General features: G+C 37.6%; 1 protein-coding gene across 28 annotated transcripts in view; it reads right to left on the bottom strand.

Moving 5' to 3' along the window:
- The window catches only part of mcf2la (mcf.2 cell line derived transforming sequence-like a), a 68400-nt gene that overhangs the window by 24040 nt on the left and 21630 nt on the right, over window positions 1-22730 (bottom strand). For 26 of the 28 annotated variants that reach the window (XM_079614643.1, XM_079614648.1, XM_079614622.1 and 23 more), the window contains 3 exons: window positions 12470-12553; window positions 7950-8064; window positions 4610-4700 (listed from right to left, as the gene is read on the bottom strand). In XM_079614643.1, coding sequence (XP_079470769.1) covers window positions 4610-4700; window positions 7950-8064; window positions 12470-12553 — 290 coding nt within the window. Of the gene's footprint in view, window positions 1-4609; window positions 4701-5001; window positions 5302-7949; window positions 8065-12469; window positions 12554-22730 lie in introns of those variants that run through there. The other 2 variants (XM_079614640.1, XM_079614641.1) reach the window with 1 other exon arrangement.

The following is a 22730-nucleotide window of genomic DNA, read 5'->3' as shown; positions in this document are numbered from 1 at the left end:
CCTGATCCATATATATAATAAAGTCTGGGAATTGGCTACTTCAAAAGACTCTACCCGCAGGGTAAAAATGGACGTGGATGCTTTTTTTCCTCTCCTTTTACTGCAGATGTCATTGGGTAGACGCTCTCCTGTCTTTCAACACACGAGCCTCTTAACAACCTCCCTCGAGACGCCGGAGAGAGCACTGAAGGAGATGCCCATCCACGCTTTCAGGTCAAAGAAAGGAAATGTTCACCATAATAAAAGACCTCCAAACACAGCTGACGCGCTCCACCGCTGGATGAAATGAGAGGGAGGAGCGTATTAAATGCGTGTGTTATTCTTTCCTCAGCTGTTCATTGTGGAAACAACAGTTCATGCTGTGCATACACCCCTTAATAAGAAAAAATAAATCAAATGTGAGTTTTAGAAAGTGTATGACAAATAATGATCGTGAGATGTTAATATGGAATTTATATTAAATGTGTTTGTGTGTATGTGTGGGGGGAGGATCATTGGTCATCCATTGCAAATATAACAAGGTTGGTACAATATTTCAATTTAGCTACATTGAGGAAGATGTTTATCTGTGCCCAATTATCATACATTAGCATGCATTAGCACACATTAAAATGCCCTAAAGTGAATTAGATTGGGCCATACGGGGACTGGTTCCGTCAGACTTCTTTGTTCATTGGTGCGTGACGTAGAACGCACAAAATTGCACAAATCTAAATGCAAATCGATTAATAGCACCAATTCTAATAACAAAAAATACATTAATGAGAGTGTGCACAAGGGATTTTTTTTCCATGTTAAAAGAAATGAAGAAAGTGATGAACAAGCTTGCAATTAGGCCGTAAATGAAACACATTAAGAACATCATTAACCAATGTAACGCGTAGCACGAGCAAACCCGAACGGCAACATTTCTCCCATGATACTGTCTTATTGTTCTCAATTTGTTCATTTATGAAGCAACATCATTTGTATTTGAGTAAATATGACCTAAAAGGACTACAGCACACAATGGGCTTCATTTCAAATTAATTATTATGTATAATGTTACTAGGACTTGAATTGATTCCAGACACGTGTAGGAAAATCTCCTCTGGCCGTTCCACACCAGCTGCACTGCTGATAACCATTACCAATCAGCCATATGTGCTGTGACGGAGGTTACAGAAAGAAAGGAGTAGATTAAATGCGTGTGTGTGTGTGTGTGTGTGAGAGAGGAGAGAGAGAGAATGAGAAGAAAGGAAAAAGGGGAGGGAGAAAGTACTGTATGTTGGTAAAGCAGGGTAAAAGCTCCAATTTTTCCTGGTCACAAAATATGTTAGATGTCAAATGAAGAATTATTTCAATTTTTATTGACTATATTAATGGAGCAACCAAATTCCTTTAAAGCTAGACATAACATTAAGTAGATAACTACCAATTGAACCAAATTCAATAGTTTGGGGTAGGTAAGATTGTATGTTTTTGAAAGAAGCATGTTATGCTCACCATGGCTGCATTTGTGATCAAAAATACAGTACAAACAGTAATATTGTGAAATATTATTACAATTTAAAAGTGTTTGCTATTTTAATAAATTAAAATTAATTTATTCCTTCTCAGCATCATTACTCCAGTCTTCAGTGTCACATGATCCTTCAGAAATCATTCTTATATTATGATATGCTGCTCAAGAAACATTTTTTCATTATTATTAATATTGAAAAGTTATTTTCTGCTTAATATTTTTCTGGAAGCTTTAGTCATCTTATATTGATGACGAGAAAATTCAAAAGAACAGCATTTATTTGAGATACAAATCTTTTGTAACATTATAAATGTCTTTACTGTCACTTTTGATTAATTTCATGCATCCTTACTGAATATTCTTTAAAAAAAACAACAAAAAAACGTACTGACCACAAACCTTTTAAACAATGCCCTTTTTGTCATCATATGCAAAATACTGTAGATACAGTAAAATTTTTTATGTAACATTTTTACAGAGGAGGCCTCTCACCGGGTTAAAAACTATAAACCTGCAACCAATATGAAGATCTGAAGAGCAATTGACAGGAAGGTTAAAAAGTCAAATGAAGAGAAAGAGAGAGGGACATGAGACAAAGGAAGAATGATAATCCTGTTATTTCATTACTGTCAAACCTCAACCACTGCAGCAAAATGCATTATGTCTATGAAACAGAAAAATAAATTCCTCTCTCTTCACGGCACAAGATAATCCTGGAGTGTGACATCATTTCTCTAAACTAAAGTGTGTCTGTGGGGAATGTAAAATAACCCTCTCTATCATCTACACAACCGCACAGTAATAACAATCTGACGAGATGCATCTCCGATATAGATCTGACGTCACAAATACATTAAAGCCTGTTAAAAGACAAAAGTTTGACTCACAATAACGGTCTGACATTAGAGTATTTCAACATAAAAAGGTTCTATATAGAACCTTAAGGATTCAGTCAGACCAGATGCTTCATATTTAGAACCTTTTAGTGGTTCCCATCATGGGATCAGATTGTGGATTTAGTTAATTTGGTTTTAATTCAGTTATTATTTTGATTCAATTTTATGAATTAAATCGCTTGTAAACAATTTATCACTTAACATAACCTGGTAAACATGAACGTTTTATGCAATAATTTAAGACATTTCTCCTAACCTTTTGGGCATAAAGGGTTAACTCAGTCAAGATCTATATAGAATCCCAATTAACCTTTTTTTCCCCTAAGAGTGTCCAGTGATCATGTTTCAATGAGCATCTGCAGACTCTTCAACGACAATTAAATATTAAGAACATGTTGCTCATTACTATCACTTAGTAACACTATCCATTCACACCATTAAATGGACAGTAATGTAAATGTCTATTTTCTACATTGATCATAATAAAAAATGTTTCTTGAGCTGAAAATCACCATATCATGATTTCTGAAGGATCACGTGACACTGAAGACTGGAGTAATGATGATCATCACAACCTGCAATCCTCACAAAACACTAGCACTTGTTTCCCACTGCTGTATTACCTGCCCTACTGCAATAAAGTTAATTAATAATGCCAATAATAACAGTAACAGCAATAAAACAACAACCACAGAATGTTGTTTTTACAATGTCTGCCTTGCCAACACTGAAATTCATAGACAACTCAACAGTCAAGACCCAAAACTATAATTCAAATTTCATTTTCTTGATCACCTATTTGATTCCATAAGCGTTTTTGAGTGCTGACCCAATTAATCTGATTAGCCCACTGACCTCTCCCCTACTGACCATCATACACACACTTGTTGACAGCCTGAAGAGTTTAGGAACATAATAGACTGATGATCACTGCAATCAACACTCAAAAACTAGCTAATAAAGAACAGCTGCGATTGTTGAGCGAACATAACTTGAGATCATTTGTGCTTTCAGTGTGCAGTGTTTATACTCTTGTGGATGTCTGCAGCATGCGGTGCTGTGGTGCGCTAGACGTCTCTGTGGTGGATTAAATATTTACTGTTTCTATGAAAAGAACCGAGGGCCTTGTTTAGATGCCCTCCGATTTGGAATAACGCTGAAATTCTGACTAATCCACTCATGCAGCCTGAGGCACCTGCCTGTCAGCTCCTATTCTTCATACAGCATGGAAAAAACAACACACACATCCACACGCTAAAGTTTCCTCATCCATATGGACACGCAAAGAGATTTCATCTCGGAGTGTTGAAACACATGCACGTCATTTTGCTTTTGAAGTAATCATTTGTACTTGGAAAAAATGCAAAGTTAACAAGTCTTGTTTTCTGAATTTTGTTTTTCAAACTTAAGTGACTTAACACTTAAAGGGATAGCTCACCCAAAAAATAAAATTCTGTCATCTTTTACTCATCCTCAAGTTGTTCCAAACCTGTATGAGTTTCTTTCTTCTGCTGAACACTAAAGAAGATATTTTGAAGAATATGGGTGACCAAACCATTTTGGGACACTTCACAGTATGACAAAAAAAAACATGGAAGTCAATGGGGTCCATCCACTGTTTGGTTACCCTCAAAACATCCTCTGTGTTCAGCAGAAAAAAAATATTCATACAGGTTTGAAACAACTTGAGGGTGAGTAAATGATGAAAGAATTGTGATTTTGAAGTGAACTATTGCTTTAAGTAACTTTGCTAATGATATTACTGGAAAACAAGACAAAACTATTGAAACCAATAGCAGTGTGGAATTCTCTTAAAGGGGAAGTTCACCCAAAAATAAAAATTCTGTTTTTATTTTCTCACCCTCATGTCATTTCCAAAACTCATGACTAATGTCTATCTTCTGTGGAAAACAAAATAATATATTCTGAAGAACAGCTTTTGTCAGTCAGTCGGGACCAAAACAACATTGGACCCCATTGACTTTCACTGTATAGAAACAACGAAACATTGAGACATTAAGTTGTGTTCCACTTAGGAAACAGTAAGTCACACAGATTTGGGTGAGTAAATAATGATAAAATGGTAATTTTTTTGGTAAACTATCCCTTTAAATATAAAAGTATGATGTTCTCTAATCGCAATAAACACATTTAACCACATGCACATCCCATTTTTGATCTCTCACACACACACACACTGAGGGCTCACCGCGATCCGCAGCAGTGTCCCCTTCACTGATGCCCATCTGTCTTGCCGGCGGTCAATGACCAGGATGAAGCCGACCCCCGTCGAGCTGAGACTGAAAATCAGAAAGACACCATCACCATGGTAGCAAGGGCTCGCACACACACACTTCCAAAAATCATATACATTGACATACTGAAGATGTCACATGCCTTAAAAGCCATAATTAAACAGGTCTCTACTAACAAACAAACACACTGCAGTCATCCTTACACATCAGACTGCCAAATTAACCAGCACTCTGTATACAGCAAACATATTTCATTTATGAGGACACATCTGCATTTGTTGCCCCCACACACACTCAAGATGAATGCAAAATGTAGCCAAAAGCGTATTAATACACAGAGACGTACGTTGCAATGCACTAGCCCAGGACGCAAGCGTAGCGCAGAGATGCTGAGCTGGTTGCTACGTCCATCACCATGGAGAACGCCAGCAGAATCAAGCTGCTTTTTACTGACCGAGGCAGCGGAAAAATCCAATTGCACACTCCTGATATAAAAAAAAAGCAGCTTGAATGTGCAGAAACAACCCCGAATGCTGATATTCCAAGTGTCCTTCAGCAGATTTCGATGTCGTCAGATGGTTTTCTTTCTTTCCTTCAGTGCACCTTTGCTTTCAGCCCCTCTGTTTATGGTTCCATTTGAATGAGTGCCACCGTAGGCACAGACCGGGAGAACGGCAACATTTTGCCTCCCCCTCTACAGCGTCCAATCGTGCAGCATCAGGTGCTCCCTCTCAACCTATCAGAGCTCAGGAGGGCGCTGATGGACAGAGACCCGGAGACCAGCTTGAATTGCGAATACAGAATGTGGGTGTGAGATAGGTGCGGATTGATAATGAAAACTCCTCCCAATAGAAACTGGCACTGCAGATACTCGTGTATCAAATCTGCCGCCATTACACCGACACACAGATTGTGTGTCTCTTCTTCTGGCTCACGTTACCGCTCCCGCCTTCTCCACCAAATTTCACACTCCCATCCCTTTTCTCTCCTCTCAATCCCACCTCCCCTGTCCCCCCCCCCTCTAAGCCTCTAGCTGTTTTTCTCAGGAACGTTTGTTCTCCACTCCTTTCATAGCGAAGGGTGAGATTAAGAAGGAAAGGAGAGAGATGCAGGGGTTTTATCAGCTGAAAAAGTCTCTGTGTAGAGCCGCACTGACATTGACTAATGACCTTGAGTGTCTGTCAGTAATAAAGATCAGAAATCTGATTACAAACATCACTGTAATTATAACCTTCCATTCAAAGGCTTCTGGGGGGGTTCTAAAGCCATCGGGTGCTTCACTGCACGTGATTTATGGTCATACTGGTGCTTAGTCCATTACTGTTTTTAATTATTGTTCTGTGTTGTTAGTGCATTGTATTAAGAGTGACATGTAATATAATTTTTTATATTCTAGATATCTGGATGCTTTGAGTGAACAATGGGATGAAGATATATTCAATAGAAAGCATTTGCATTTTCATTGTTAATACACAAAATATATAACCGCAAGATATTTGGGTTTGACTGTAAATGGTTAAATTAATTAAAATATGACATTTTACATTGTAGAATATTTTAATATTACATTATTTTGCCAGAAACCACAGAGCAAATTCAGGGCAATGTCTTACAAATCTTTGGATGAATATTACAAATAAATTGTTTTGGTTATATTTAAATAAAAAAATGGGTTAGATTTCATAAAATAAAATGGCAAAAAAAAGATTTTAAATAAAATAAAAACAAAAATAAAATTGACTACTGGCATAATTTTCAAGCACATTTTTCCTGATTGCATTATGTGTCCAGACAGTAGCATAATGATGTTTTAATTTAAATTTAATTTTCTTTATTTAGTTTAATTTAATTTAATTTAAATTAGCATTAATTCAAGGTAGTAAAACCTTTTTTTTATTGCATTACAATACTTTGGGGCTAAAATGTACTTAACTGTCATGAAAATAATGTCACGATGCAATTAAAGGTTTTCTGGTCAATGGTTTTCATCAAGTAAAACGAGTTCCTATGACTTTCTTTTGTGCTGAAACATGACTATGGCAGATTCTTGAGGGTTTTCATGCATTCACCCCTTTATTTCATGAGCTGCTTTATTCTGCTCCTGAACTCCTCTCATTCACCAAATCAGAACCAAATTAAAACCCCATCAGCCATTTTCAGCATGAAGAAATCCATCTAATTACTCAATCACCCCCTCTCTCTATGTTTCTCATGGGAATAATGGGGAAACAAGAGATGCAGAGAGAGCGACAGCAAGCAAAGGACCAGAATCACTCTTTCATTAGAATATTAACAAGGGGTGTTCAATTAAAGAGGATTTCACAGGATCAGCAAATAGACCAATACACTTTCAGGATTAATATATATATATATAAAAAAAGATATACACATGCTAAATAATTTAACACCTCTTGGTTATATGATGGCATTTCCAAGTCAATAATAACAATAAATGTATTTCCCTGGGAATCTCATGTATTCAGATTATTCACAAACTAAGAATGCATATGTAACACAAGGGGCATTAAGATCACCCTGTTAACCATGTACATAATCAACATTCTAATTGAATATGCATGATGAATATTAATGAGACACGAGTCACACACAAACACAAGCAGGCAGTCTTATCACATATTCCTTGAATTGCAAAAAGCATGATGTTACAATGGGAAAGCATTAGTTTGCCCCCTTCTGTCCAATTCAAGAACTAAAACTAAACCCATTTCCCCATCCAGTCTCTCATATACAGTCCAGTGATTTGAATAAATAAAATAATATAATCATAAATTAAATACGTATAAAATTTTGGTTTTAAGATAGACTTTTTTATTCTAGATTGTAATAGATTTCTAGTTTTCTACAGTTTTAATAATTCTAACAGGATTTGCTGGATTCTAGATTGTAATAGATTTCTAGTTTTCTACAGTTTTAATAATTCTAACAGGATTTGCTGGGAAATGTATTGTTCCCACACTTTTTCACCAACGAACTTCAATGACACTTCCCATCACTGGATTTTAAATCATGTTCGATTGGGGCATGTCAGGAACACATTTTTGGAATTAGATTAGAGTATAAGAATACATTAAACACATGTCTCCAATAAAACCCTCAATGATGACTGAGGTTATCACACTGGTTTGCACACAAGTCTTCACTATCTTAAATAATGACTTTTATAGGTTTTAAGAAAAATATGAATTTTCACATTCCCTGATATTTCAGAGATTCGCTGGTTATTTTTGTGTAATTGCTGGAAATGACTGATCCCTCCACCTCGTGTTTTCTCACCTGGGAATGCTGGTCAGGTATGTCAGCACATTGTGAAACTCCTGTTCCTCCAGCTCACCAAACGCCGGGTACTCTGGGAAAATAATGATGGGGCTGCCATTTTGTCCTCGGCCACCTGGAAACGCAGGAAGAATGCAGCTGTTAGCAATTCTGTTTAAGACACAGCATGAATATTAAACATCTTTTTGTTTCATTTTGCCTTGTAATACACATTTGCACTGTTATAATATATGAAACCCTGCAGATTACGAGTGGACATTGTTTATAACCAGTGACCTGGAAGCAGCATTATCCTCCTGAAATCATCTGAACTCATTTATAGCCATGACTGACCTTAGATCTGAGATATTTGAAGTATCAACACTTATGCATTTAAAAAAAAAAAAGAAGTCTTCTACCCACAAGGGGGCACTTCCACATCTCCACATGTACAGCTCACACAGAGGAAGACAGAGACTGCATACATTCACAGAAGACTAATCTCAGCTATTACGAACTGCATAGATGCATCAAGGACGTGAGGCAATGTCAAGGGCAACGCAACGCAACGCAACGCAACGCAACGCCATGAGGACAAAACCTTCAAATCTCCTCTTTTCCGGTCACTGAGCTTTGAAATACAGATGATAAACATCATAACTGAGGCTTTAACTTTCACAGTCTCTCTCTCTCTCTCTCTGTGTGTGTGTGTGTGTGTGTGTGTGTGTGTGTGTGTGTGTGTGTGTGTGTGTGTGTGTGTGTGTGTGTGTGTGTGAGAGAGAAAGAGAAAGAATAGAGGGACAGAAAGGGAAATAGGAAGGACATGTTTGGTGCATTGTGTGCAGTGACAGAGGTCATGTGATGGTGTGTGTGTGTGTGTGTGTGTGTGTGTGTTTGGCTGCTACACTCTGAGATTAATAGAGCAGGATGGATCCACTGCAGAGCTCACACATATTAACACCTCTATGACAGTCACACACACAGGTGAACACACAAGGTGAAAAGGACACTGCTGTCACATTTGTAATCATAAGTAGAGCAAAACCAAAGTGCTTCAGTCCATCTGGACCAGGTGAGAGAGAAAGAGGGAGAGAGAGAGAAAGAGGGAGGGAGAGAGAGAAAGAGGGAGGGAGAGAGAGAAAGAGGGAGGGAGAGAGAGAAAGAGGGAGGGAGAGAGAGAAAGAGGGAGGGAGAGAGAGAAAGAGGGAGGGAGAGAGAGAAAGAGGGAGGGAGGGGGGAGTCATTCCATTATATTAAAACATGCTATACAAAAAGACAAAGAGGGTTTCATCATATTCTACACACAGTATTGAACAATGAAAAAATTGCGTATAATTTATTAGAAAAGGGTAGAAAAGAGAAAATAGAGTAGACTGGAGCATAAAGGGTTAAATAGAACATAGTAAAATAGAGTATATTAGAATTAAAGATAAAAGTAGAACAGAGTTGAATTATGTATAAAATAATAAAATATAGTCTAATTTGGTAGAATAGAATATAGAGTGGTATATTAACTACTAATTTGGTAGAGTAGAATATAGTATAAAGTTGAGAAGAATGGAGTATAAAACAGTAGACTAAAGTAGAATGGAGTATATTTAGAGTCGAACGGAGATTAATAAGGTAGAATAGAGTAGAATGTAGAAAAACAGTATATTGGAGTTGAATAGAATTTATATTGGTAGAACAGTATAATAGAAATGAATAGTAGAAGCAGAGCAATGTAAAATAGAACAATAGAGCAGAATGGTTTAAATTAAATTAGTGTATAATAGAGAATAGTAGAATACAGTAAATAATCAGAACACACAAAAAAACACACCATAGTAGTAAGTAGTACTAGGAACTACCCAAGTAGTACGAACACGAACACACACACACACGGTCAGAAAAAGATAAAGAGGGGAAAAAAGGAAAATGAAAACAGGAAATAAACAGAGGGAGTCTACAGAGTCTAGCAGTTGAGGTCTGTCATTAAATCTAGGTGGAGAACTGAGGCATGAGACCAGCAGAACATGTTCACCACAGGAACAAACACACACACACACACACACACTACATTAAAATCGCTCACTCGTTCCTGCATTCACAAGTCACCAAGTAGTCAATGCTCCATATAGTGCAATAAGGGGAGGTTGGTATAGTGATATAAGATATAGTGTTGGCCAGAGCACATCAGCTGTGCACTCTAGATGGAAACAAACTTTCCACTAAGAGTTCAGGCAACAGTATAAAATGGATGACACCCCTTCCAGTGCACAACACCACTGATAATGTTATCAAAAGTGGCAAAAGGCCACCAGTTCACAGAAGCCAGAGGTGCAATGAACACTGCTTCTGGTAATCATAGAAACTGCCATAAACAACACATTAAAAATGAACCATTATGCACTGAACTCTCTCTCTCAAAAGGTTGCAAATACATTCAGTATTACGAAAGTCCTATTTGTTTTTGTAAATAATTTTGTATGGAATATCCTTGTTTCTTTACCGACGCAACTTGCTTGTTGTTCACTCTTCTGGCACTATCGTGGTAAATGTTTCATGACATGTATAATGCATGAGTTCAGAGTCAGGTTTGTAAATATTCAGAGACTCTCCCGTAGATTTGATGCAATAAAAGCATGAGGGGGTTTTATAGAAAAACCTGAATCCCAATCTAATCCTCTTATTCAGCATAAAACACTTCTATAGGACTCACACACAGCCTAACTGTCATTCAAATATCCTCGCAAAGCACATCAGAACGGTGTTGTCAAGCGCATCGTCAAGGCAACACTGAATAATTAAGGGGCGTCATCCTGGGCAACCTGAGCCGGGCCATAACTGGGTTATTTACGGAGACTGGAGAGAGTTTCTGGAGTGTTATTAAGTGACTGCGTGTATATTGTGCATGTTCTGAATGAATGTTGCGTATTCACTTCTGACTCACATGGCACATGTGAAACCGGACACATAATACTCGGGATACTGTCAAAGCACTATAAATATAGCTCATAAGATCACATAATAAACATTGATCAGCAAACATAAACAGAAGCTCAAGCGTGCAGCGTAACACGAGAATGAACCGCATTGGTTTATCGCACATCAAGCAAACTGTCAATGGAGGGACAGAAATATCTCAGATTTCATTCAAAAGATCTTCATTTGTGTTCTGAAGATGAACAAAAGTCTAATGGGTTTGGAACGACATGAGTGCGAGTAAATGACAGAATTGTCATTTTTTGGTTGAAGAAACCCTTTAAGTGAGTTGAGAAACAATGAGAATGTCAGCATTGATTTCTGAAGGATCATGTGACACTGAAGACTAGAGTGATGATGCTGAAAATTCAGCTGTCATCACAGGAATAAATTAAATTTTAAAACATGAAAAAAAAAAAAAAAAAAAAAAGGTTTTACTGTATTTTAGATCAAATAAATGCAGCCTCGGTGTGCGTAAGAAACATGAACCGCAAACTTCTGAATGGTAATATAAGGTGATCTAAAACACCTTAAATTGTGTTCTTTCTTCAGGTTAAGGTCCATGTTTAAAGCAAAAACCAATCCGCACACAGATTTGTGCCTGTTACGTGGGGTCTGCCTGCGCTACATGACTAACTTGCTCCGGAGCAGCGTTTATTCTGGGTTAGAGAATTGCAAACCAAAACTGGACCAATCAGTTGTGAGCAAAGTGACATAATCTGACGCAATAAAGCCACTTCCCCTGTATCTCTCACTCCAAATTAAAGCGGTTTATGGTCATAACATTTTAGAGACAAATTGCCTATCATTTAATTATGTTTTATTAATTTAATATATATAATTATTATATTAACTGACAATTAATATTAAACTTTGCATTTAAATGAATATAAATACAAGCTTTTAAACAGATTAAGCTTACATACAAATTATTATTTAAAATTCAGTTGATACGGTTGCATTGATATAGTCCGATATTTTCTTTCAGCTGCCGTCTCAAACTTTGGCTGCAGCAGAAGTGTTTATTCCTGCCTTGTGAATACATTTAAACTCATGAGATTTCGCATTTGATCTCATCTTCAAACGATAAGTGAATTGCATGTCTCTCTAGCATGAAGTGAATTAAACTGACACTCTCCATGCTGCGTGTGATTGGCTGTTCGCAGTACATGACACACTCTTAGGTGCACGAGTTATTCACCAACTCCGGTTCAAACTCTGACAGAGACTGTTTATACCGAGCATTTTGAGCCCGCTGAACCTGATCTAAACCAGGCTGAATGTGTGTGGTTTTGTCAACTCTAAACATACACTGAAACTTCATGCAAAAGGCCTCTGATTTTGCTTATTCAATGTACATATCTATTTACGCTACTTGATGTTAAAACCAGAAGATTCTTGTTTTGAAAGGTTCTTTTATAATCAGTTATGTCTTTTTAACGTTATCAGTGTTTTGTTATACATGTAAACTCATTTAATGTTGATCATTTGGATGAAGCTTTCAGGATCTCTGACAGTCAGCACACAATGCTCTTTATTGGCAATGCATTCTGGGACTGATTGTGGAGGAGACTCACCTGACAGGAAGGCAAACTGTTTCCTGAGGTCTGGGCTGATGTCTGCGGCACACAGAGGACTGCTCTCCTGCTGCATAATCTCATCTGAATGACAAATAAAGAGATTCAGTTAGTCCACAGCGTCATTATTAAAAAAAAATATTAAAAAAAAGTTTACACTACACCTGTAAAGTTCCCCAATTATGCAGATATTACCTTACGTGCAACAGTGTGTAATAGAGTTGTTTGGTCTGCAAACTGTTATAGATTAAAGTGCACGATAAATTGAGTTAGTCTCCACAAAGAACAAACTGATTCTGAATCCTTGATCAAACCGTTTAGACACTGTGAGAAAAGTGATGCTGGAATGTACTGTATATTATGATCAAATTAAACCGTTTTTTGATGCGTGTAAACCTATTGTAGGAGACTCCAAAACAAAAATAGCATAATAGGGGCACTTTAAAATGGGAAAAAAATATGCCTTTTTAAAAGACTATAATTTATCCAAAAACCATCACACAATACCATAGACAGAAATCTGACTTCACATTCTTAATCCAGATGTGGGTTATAGTGAAGATGGCATGCTCTTGATCAGAGTTTGAGAAGAGCATATGAATGGATGGATTGATGGATGTGAGATTGGATGGAAGAGTAGTTGTATGGATGGAAAGATGGAAGAGCAGTCGAATGAACGGATTGATGGAGATGAGGTGAAAACAGAGAAAAACGAGCACATTTTCATGTGCATTAGGAGATGATGGATTATTGTAAGCAGCTTTTGAGAGTCTTGAGCCACTGCGGTGTGTGTGTGTGCGCGCGAGTCACTGCTGTGGTGTACCGCATCTCTCTCAGGCTCAGACTCTGTGACTTTAAGAGTTTAGAACGGATATGTTCTCATGGGTTGCAATCTGAACAGACGTCAATATGAATAAATTGAATTTAGACCAGTGTGAACATGAATCTGAAACAAAACAACATGATCCATCCTGACTAACCACTGGCACAGTGCCTATCAGCATGGATAAAGTCACTGGACAGCAGTCGGAAACACACACACACACACACACACACACACACACACATTTTCATCTGTCTTTCCTGCTGTCAGGTGCTTGGGACCTTAAGGAATCTCTGTTAGGGATCTTGAACTCAGCATATGGACATGCAAGTAGGTCACAGATAAACAGTACTGTAAGTGGGCTTACTGATTTCATCATTAATTCTCTTTCTATTAGTCTTCACAGCAACTCACTGAAGTTTACGCTGCACAACAAATGTTAGGAATGTTCACTCAAGACAAATACAGATAACATCCCTGTGTCCAGCCAACAACATCCATCTGTGCAACAGACCATCTGGGTCAACAACACAGAGGTTGTAATAAACAGATAGGATGGCTTTTGCTGCTTTAAATTAGCAACAAGTAAAATATTAATAGTTGTATGTGTCTGTGCAGTTGATCAGAGTCCAGAATTAACTTTATGCCATGCCTGCCATTCTCAGACAATTTACATACAATAAATGTCTTACTGACCAAGAGACTGTAAAGTGAATAAAAGATAAGTAAAATAAAAAAGATAAAATATTTGTTATTTACTTCCTCATTTTTATTTTTTTTAGTTTCATATAATTCCTCAATCCCATTTTTGCTCAAATTGACCCTGACTGTCATGCGCTTAAACAAGTTTACAATCACACATGATCTTTACCGTGATTTATACTACGTTACTTTTGATTATTCTTTGAGAATATATTGTCTGCCACAAAAAAAAAAAAAACAGCACAACCTTCACATCATCTGATAAAGTGGCATGTTAATATAATCTCCTCACACAGGAAATGCCCTGTTTAGGAAGCTGTGGAGAACATTAGTGGAGCCGCCAGGAGAATATAAGGCGTCTTTGAAGCCTGAAAGACAGTGATGTCAGGCACATTACACCATTATAGAAAAACACTCTAGCTACTCATCCTGTTATTAAGATTCTGTAAAGTTCAATGACATTGTGCCTGTTTTTTAAATGAAGGTTCAGCATTCCTCAAAGTGGTCATTTGTTGCACAGTCCCTTGAACCTCAAAGTTCAGCCCCCTCAGTGTCAATAACAACATGCTCCACTCAAACTGAACTATCTCCCCTTCCCTTTCCCACCGCTCCACTCACTACAGCCATGGTGAGCAATGGAAAGATGCTTGAGGATAAAGAGAGAGCTGTCAATCCTTAATGGGATCAACCCTGGTAACACAGACGGGGCTCACGCTTGAGAATAGTAACTGTAGCCGCCGAAAGTCGGGCTTGTTGCACAGATTGCAGACCACATTCAGATTAAGATGTTACAGGGATTGCTGATCTCAGATCAGCCGTTGACGCGTGACTTTAGAGACAGCTGCCACGGCCCAGGTTCAATCTGAGCTAGAGAGGTTACGGGAAAGATTGGCACAGTTGAGCAGAAGAGAAGCCATGACCAACAAAGATAACAATAGGGGCTTTTTGTCATTTTAAGTCCCCCTGTAGTCAATAATTGTATCTCGTAAAACTCATCTTTGATCAACAAAATGACATATAAAAAAAAAATCTTAAAAAAAATCTTCATGCCTTAAAATAGCTTGAATGTAATTACCGGTATATACCCTTGCCTCATTTAGTATACGCGGCTCTATGAATATGCAAATTAGCCCCACCTCCACTCACTCACACCAGCTCAGAGATCCACTCGTTAACGATCACATGTTGACGTGATTGGTTACAAGGTAGTTTGTGACGTCAGAAACACCAGCGATTTTAAACCGCACTTTTTGAGACTGTCTTTGGTTCACTCCAGTTTTAAAGGTAGGGTAGGTCAGAATTGTCTAAAAAAACTTATTCAAATTTGTTTAAACTGTCTTTATATACCAATACATAATTAAAATGCAAGTACTCTGTAATAGAGAGTATAAAAAAACTGAGTGACTCTAGTGTATTTAATCTTCAATAAACACAGATGTTCGCATTGTCTTTAAGAAGAAAATACTTTAAAATAAAATAAGGGGACTTTAAGCGTGGCATTCAACAATGCGAACATCATGGGTGCATCCGTTAGTTAGAGCAACTATGATTTTTTTTTTTTGCATAAGCCCCTAATGCTTTTCTTTTCTTTGACCTGGTCGTAATTCAGTGTAAGCCTTTGTGTCAGTACATCCATACTCAAAGTTCATCTCATAGATTCATCACTTGCTGCTTCAGGCTATAAGGGTTCATTCTACAGGTTGTGCAACATCACAAAGAAAATCTGATGGGAGAGAACATATATAAATAGACCTGCTTAAAAATAACAGGTCAAGGGATTTTATGGCCAAGCACTCCATGACAAGTTCCTCTGTGTTCCAAATTGGATTGTATTCCAAACACTATTATACATTTAAGCAATTAGGTATGAGAGGCTGTTACATTGTGAATAGTCACGGCTACGGGGCACATGACATAGACACAGAGGAATGCCAGCAACTCCTTCATCTGCGAAAATATTCACATTACAGCACAAACAAAAAAATGCCTTTTTAAAACAGCAACCAGCACAGAATATATTAATATTCATGTGGAATTATATAAATCATATATAATATATCATTTATATACACACACAATCATTAAAAAGTTTGGGGTCAGTAAGATTTAAGAAATTCATACTTTTAAATCAGCAAGGATGCATTAAATGGATCTAAAGTGGCAGCAAAGACTGCTACCTATTTTTTACTGGGCAAATGTTATGACACCAACATTTTAGATACCAGTCAAAATTCACAATTCTCTAAAAACTACTAGCCTAACTAACTAAAGACAAAACAGTAGTTTTAAAGTAGAGACATTGAATAAAGTAATCAGGAGTAAAATAACACTGGAAAGTCAAATAAACAATCAGAATAAAAAATTAAGGTTTCAAAAGTTATTCAGTCAAAAGCAGTGAGGGATATTTTCTTTGTCCTTTGTTTGATTAATATTAAAAACGCAAATTATTAGGATGCTGTCACTTTGAGAGTGAATTCACGGACCCAATAAACTGATACACATGCATTGTTTTTTTCTACCGTTTACGAGGATACTCGACTCGTCAAGATAGGCTTTTTTTTTACATATTTTTGCGTGAATTTGCCCATTCAAACGCAAGGAGGTGTGAAAGAGCTAAATTCAGTATTTAGCGACACATAACTTCCCACACGGCGTGCAAGTAATGAACTGAGTTGAGGCTTAAACTTTCGTGACGATTCACGGTCTTATTCATGTTCTCACAACAATGCATTGTTGGAATTCCTAAAAATAAAATTACAGAAAATATTAAATATTTAGGCCAAATTCTCATCAAGACAGTCTATATGACAAAAATAACTTCTAATAAAGAAGTCAGTTTGTGATTTTATCCCCAATCCAATAACCGGATGTGGTCTTTCGTTCACATTTATCCCATTGCTCCTGTTAAACAATAGCCGTTGAGATAGAGGGGGGCACGTTCAGTCTTGCTGTCGCCTCAGATGGGCTTCATGAGAAAGAAGCTTGAGCAAAGTCCAACGTTTCATTCACCATCTCATCTCTTGGTGTTTAATCAACAAAGATACGGCACAGAGCCTCCGCTCAATACAAAACATCCTCTCACATATCCGCAAAAACCAAAGCAGCAATAACAGGGCTATAGAAACGGCCCAGGGCCCGGCGCGGTCGCCAAGAACGCCAACCGCACACTGACAAAGCGATTCAGCGCCGGAGCACAGGGTGCTGGGATTCACAAGAACCGGGGGAAGGGCAGACGCTCTCATTTTAATGCCATTCAACGGATAGACGAGTATTCTTTACAAGGCCTTACATATTTAATGCCACTCGGATGGGTTGAGCCGTGACCGCTACCTCAATGTGATTGAAGATCTGGGTTTGGATTGTAACCGAAAAGATCCCAGTTATGAAAGACCCATATTCATCTCAGGAAACTGATAGATGCCTTTTGTTAAATGATTGTGTTAGCTGACAAAAGTAGAACCAAAGAAAGCATTGTTCAATGTTATGCATTACATTTAAAGTACTGCGTTACCTAAAGTCCCCCTGTGGTCAATCTTATCCCTTAAAACTTATCTTTGATCACCAAAATTACATATTTAAACATGTTTTCCTGTGATTTTGTTTTATTCATGCCTTAAAATAGCCTTATCACACCCTTTCTTCATTTGGTAAAGGATTTTTTTTTATGTTTGGAAGTGCTATTTTTTGTATTTATCTTTTTTGTAAGTCTTTATCTTCTGACATAGTGTGCATGCAATGACATATGACATACAATATACAATCTATACTATGACTTTTATGGGTAAAAGTGTATTTATACAGGCATCACAATTGAAGGAACGATTCATGAACCCAAGTGTTGCATTTTGACAATTTTCAAAATGTGCACAACCAATAAAAAATTAAAAACTAACTATTGTATTTTTCAGCATATAAATGAAAAAAAGAACGTTAGATTTAATAATAAAATTTAATATGATGGTGATATGGAGCCTTAATTTGATTATTTAAAAAAATTGTAATACGTTACACGCGACACTGGTCTTATTATCTGTCAAACATCCTGACGCTCTCCTCCTAATTATTATTAAGTCCACCAAATTATTCACTATTGCGTAAAATTCAGCCATAAAAATGTGCAATTGTGAGCCTCAAGATCTCACCTCTCTTGGAACTCGGTTTCCTGGTGCAGGAGAACAAGGACAGCATGTTTTCCGTGTATCTGAGGTTGTGTTCACTCTCTGCATTATTTACAGGCGAGTGTTGGGTACAGTGGCTTAAAAACCTAAGTATTACACTAAGAGCTCAGATGGAAAAACAAGACACATACTGACAAACACGCACTTAATGTTAACATGCAAGGCAAACATCCTCTTTGTTCTTCATGCCTGTGCAAGCAGCCCAGGTTAAACACATATTGCAGTTTGTTAAAGACCTCTTCGGCTGTGTCTTGTCCGAGCCTGTCTGAACTATAAAGAAACCAGGCCAGGGTAAAACACACGGGAGTGCATTACAGAAACCATTACTGCTACACTAGACAGTGAAGGCTAGGTAATACAGCAAAGAGAGGGTTGCAAACACACACATCTTCTTTCATATGAGAGTCACACCCACATCTCATTGTGATTTCCACAATAACTATACGTTTTATGTGCTCTAAACAAAGCAAAGATCATTGAACACATTACGGTAGCCAATACAACAGTTAACATACTGAACCACATTACATGATATTAATCACTTAAAGGAGTTTTCATCCATGGTCTATATCATCTTTGGGCAAGTCTCCTTGTAAGCCGTACGACAAAGGGATAATTATAAAAAGAAGTCTTCCGTCATCATTTAGTCCCAAATATTATTTAAAACTTATAACTTTGAAATAGAACTACTAACTTTATTCTGTGGAACACCAATTTAAAAAAAAAAAAAAATTTAATAAGAATTTCAGTGTCTTTTCTTTTGTCCATAAGTCAATAGGGCTTTTCACACTTGAAATAGTTAACCCTGGGTCATTCTAAACCCCTGCTAAACGTAATCCTGGGTTATCTTGCTTCACGTTTCACAGGATTCATGACAATTAATCCTGGGTATTCAGAAGTAATGTACCTTCCTAAACTCTGGATTAACGTTCTTATTTGCGTGGTCAGTGTCATTGATTGGATGAACGCAGCACGCAATCGGTTTACATAAAAGCACTAGCATCGCGCATCCTCGTATTGCCAACTGTACTATCGTGTTTCCTGAAATGGACATTTCGGACTATAAGGTAAGAATGAAACGGTCTCTTCTTCACTCTTCTTCATCCTGATGTACTCGTTACATCATAAGAAGAATGGCATCTACGCTAATTTTAGTGTCTTTGTTTATCCCGAGGTTTTCCCGCAGCCTGCCGGATCCAGGCCGTATCCAGATCTGATGAAGGACCTTCGCCTGGACCCGATGTCAACGCAGTGCTCAAGTGCCAACTAGCCTCTCCCTATGGAGGATCCCTTTACCAATCTACAGATAAAGCACTGTGGAAAATTTGCGTATCTCCCCCGTAGTGATAAAATAAAATAAAATTCTGTATCAAATTTATAGGCAGGACAAGTAAGTTGTTTAGGCTTGGTTTGTAGAGAATTACAAACATGCACACATATATTCAAACACGCATAACTATAGAATTAATTCTTGATGCGCACGTGAGCGCCATCAGCGTTTCTCACAGGTTCGCGTTTAAAGTCTGTGTAGAGAGAACGTTGTCGTCTTAGCGGCCCCTAATTTAATAACAAATTATCCTTTCGACGGAAGTGAATCAATCAAAACTAACTTTAGCTGGAAAATAACATTATTCAAGCACCGCTATAAAGCCAAAACAATCTGTTACCTTAAATTATACGTTTATCTCTGTAAAGCAGCTTTGAAACCATCTACATTGTTAAAAGCGCTATATAAATGAAGATGACTTGACTCAAATTGTTGCATTCTCTGTCAGCATTTGACATTTTTCCTTTCAAACGCTGAATTTACTGTAATTATAGAATGTGCAGTGTTTCCGTGACTGTACAAAGCATGCACATATGTCCGTAATTGGTTGACTGTTGCTAAGCGTCTAGCTTAAACATTTTAACAAGTTTGGTACGGTTTCATAGCCTGGTCCTACCAGACTCTCGTACATTTAATTTGTACAGAGAGTCTGGCCGCTCTCCATTGACAAACGTTAACTTCCTTGTATGCGGGTACTCTGTTGAAGTTTAAAACTATTGGGATCTGCCCAGAGTCACTCTGGATCTGCCATAACCAATCGCTAACGTTTGGTCCTGGCGAAACTTCCACTCAAACTAGCGTAGCGCACGACCTCAACGTCATCGTTGTCAGCCACTCCCTCTGTTCGCTGATTGGACCGCTAAAAAATTGACCGGAGAAAACCCAAGAATATACCACAAACCCAGACGACGTACAGAAGGAAAATGAAAATTGAGCGGGAGTACGAAGGAGGGCGGAGCCAGGCTAACGGTTTCATAACCCCTGGTAAAAAGCGGTGCTAATCCTGCTTCTAAATTACAAGTGTGAAACGTTCCTTTAGGGTTAAAAGCGGTGTTCAACGGTGATAACCCGGGGTTAAACAGTGTAAAAAGCACTAATGTGGTCCAATGTTGTTTTCAACCTCATGCATTATCATGTGGACAAAAACAGTTGAAACACTTCAAATCTTCTGTTGAGCTCCACAGAATAAAGTCAGTCATACAGGTTTAGAATGACATGACGGTGAATTTTTATTCTTGGGTGAACTAACGCTTTGATATAATTCATAAATTTGCACAGTTCAGATCCTTAACCACATATGTAGTGCTTTATACAATACAAATAGTTTCAAAGCAGCTTTACAGAAATAAACAGCTAAATCATTTTGTTGCCAAATTGATCAACACTATGAAATTACTACAATTTCAGCTGCTCTACAGAAGACAATTGTCGTTATTCAGCTCAATTCAGTTCAATGTTGATTTAATTAGTTCAATAACTGTGTTACAGTTTTTCAATTATGAAACAAATTCAATTTACAATTCAGCCATAAAGCAGCAACAGTATCATTACGCACATACACGGATTGCATCTGATCTTCACCACGCAAAACTACAAACCAGCTCATTATTTATTTCACAACATACACAAACAACTTAACGAATGATGTCCCACATAAGCCATTAGCACTGCACATGGTTGAGTGTCATGAGGGCACTGTAACCGCGTGTGTGTGTGTGTGTGTGTGTGTGTATGATGTACTGTATGCAGACATGTGGTCTGACTCCAGCTGCATGGACAAATGTGAACAATGCCGTATCAATTATACAATCACACCAACTGCTAACAAAAATGGCAGCTGCGTCTGTGCTGTCAGATATGTGTGTGTTCAAGACAGCAGATAGAAGAATTCATGCACTAACATTTGGCATTATTGCTGCACTTCACAGAGTCTCCATCTGCCAGGCTGGAACGGATAAGAATCAGAAAACACACGCGCGCACACACACACACACGCGCAGCCCCCTACACCAATAACAAATGGGCAGCAAATGGGTCAAATTTTCTACATTCCAATGCATGCCCATCCCTTTAACAATGTAATTGAATGTATCAGATCATTGTGGTCCAAACTGAACAAAAATAAAATACGGTCACAAAAGTTCAGTCTGTCTTTATAAACTCTCAGCAGTAAATAAATGCAGAATGTTACTGATTACGGGGTATGATTTTACAATTTTCTATTTTCTCTCTCAGTGATGATATTGGAGAGTAAAAAGTTTCTGGACTTGGACCCAGCAAAACCACTGTAGTTGGCCACACATAACAACCATACTGCACATATATAGACAGATGGTTACCAAGTAATCATCATAGTGAGAAAAATTGTCATGACAAACCCTGTGCAGTCAACCAGAACAGTGAGAAAATATAGCCGTCTGTAAACGTAAAAATGAGAATTCAGACATGTTTGCAAGCATCACTATTATGGTAGTGAAATACACTACCATTTAAAAATTGATCAAAAGTGACAGTAAAGACTTTAGAACTTTGTAAAGAATCTTGAACAAAACAAACAAACAAATGTATAACAGACAGTTTCCCTAAAAATATGAAGCAGCAACTGTTTCAACATTGATTATAAGAAACATTTCTTGAGCAATAAATCATATTAGAATGATTTCTGAAGGATCATGTGACACTGAAGACGGGATTAAATTCAGCTTTGCCATCACAGGAATTAACTACATTTTAAAATGTATTAAAATAGAAAAGTTATTTTAATCTGTAGCAATATTTCACAATATTACTGTTTCATTGTATTTTATGCAGTCTCTGTGAAAAAAAAGAGACTTCATATGTTTAAAAATATTTATGAATGGTAGCGCATTAAACTTTGGTGTGCAACCCATCCCATCCATTCGAGTTATGGATTTCTCAAATTGTTGGACTTGTTGAAAAGACAGGCGCTAAAAGTGATTTTTCGTCTGATGGATTATAAACAGGGGTGCACATAACTGGTACGCAGGTACGCATGCGCGACAAAAATCAGGAATGCGTAATGCCACTTGTGTTACTACGCGCCTTTGCGTACTTTAAGGGTAACTGTCACCAAAATGGAACCTAGGCAGTGTTTATATAATTTTTTCACAGACTCCGTAAAACTCCGTTTTAAATGACAACCGCGTCAACGAATAAAAACTAGACGGAAATTAGGGAGGGACGATTGGGGAAGAGATCCAGTCAGAACTG

The sequence above is a fragment of the Phoxinus phoxinus genome, assembly GCF_949152265.1.
Source record: "Phoxinus phoxinus genome assembly, chromosome: 6".
NCBI classification, from domain to species: Eukaryota; Metazoa; Chordata; class Actinopteri; order Cypriniformes; family Leuciscidae; genus Phoxinus; species Phoxinus phoxinus.
The sequence above is the reverse complement of the archived record's forward strand: the minus strand, read 5'-3'. Positions and strand labels throughout refer to the sequence as shown.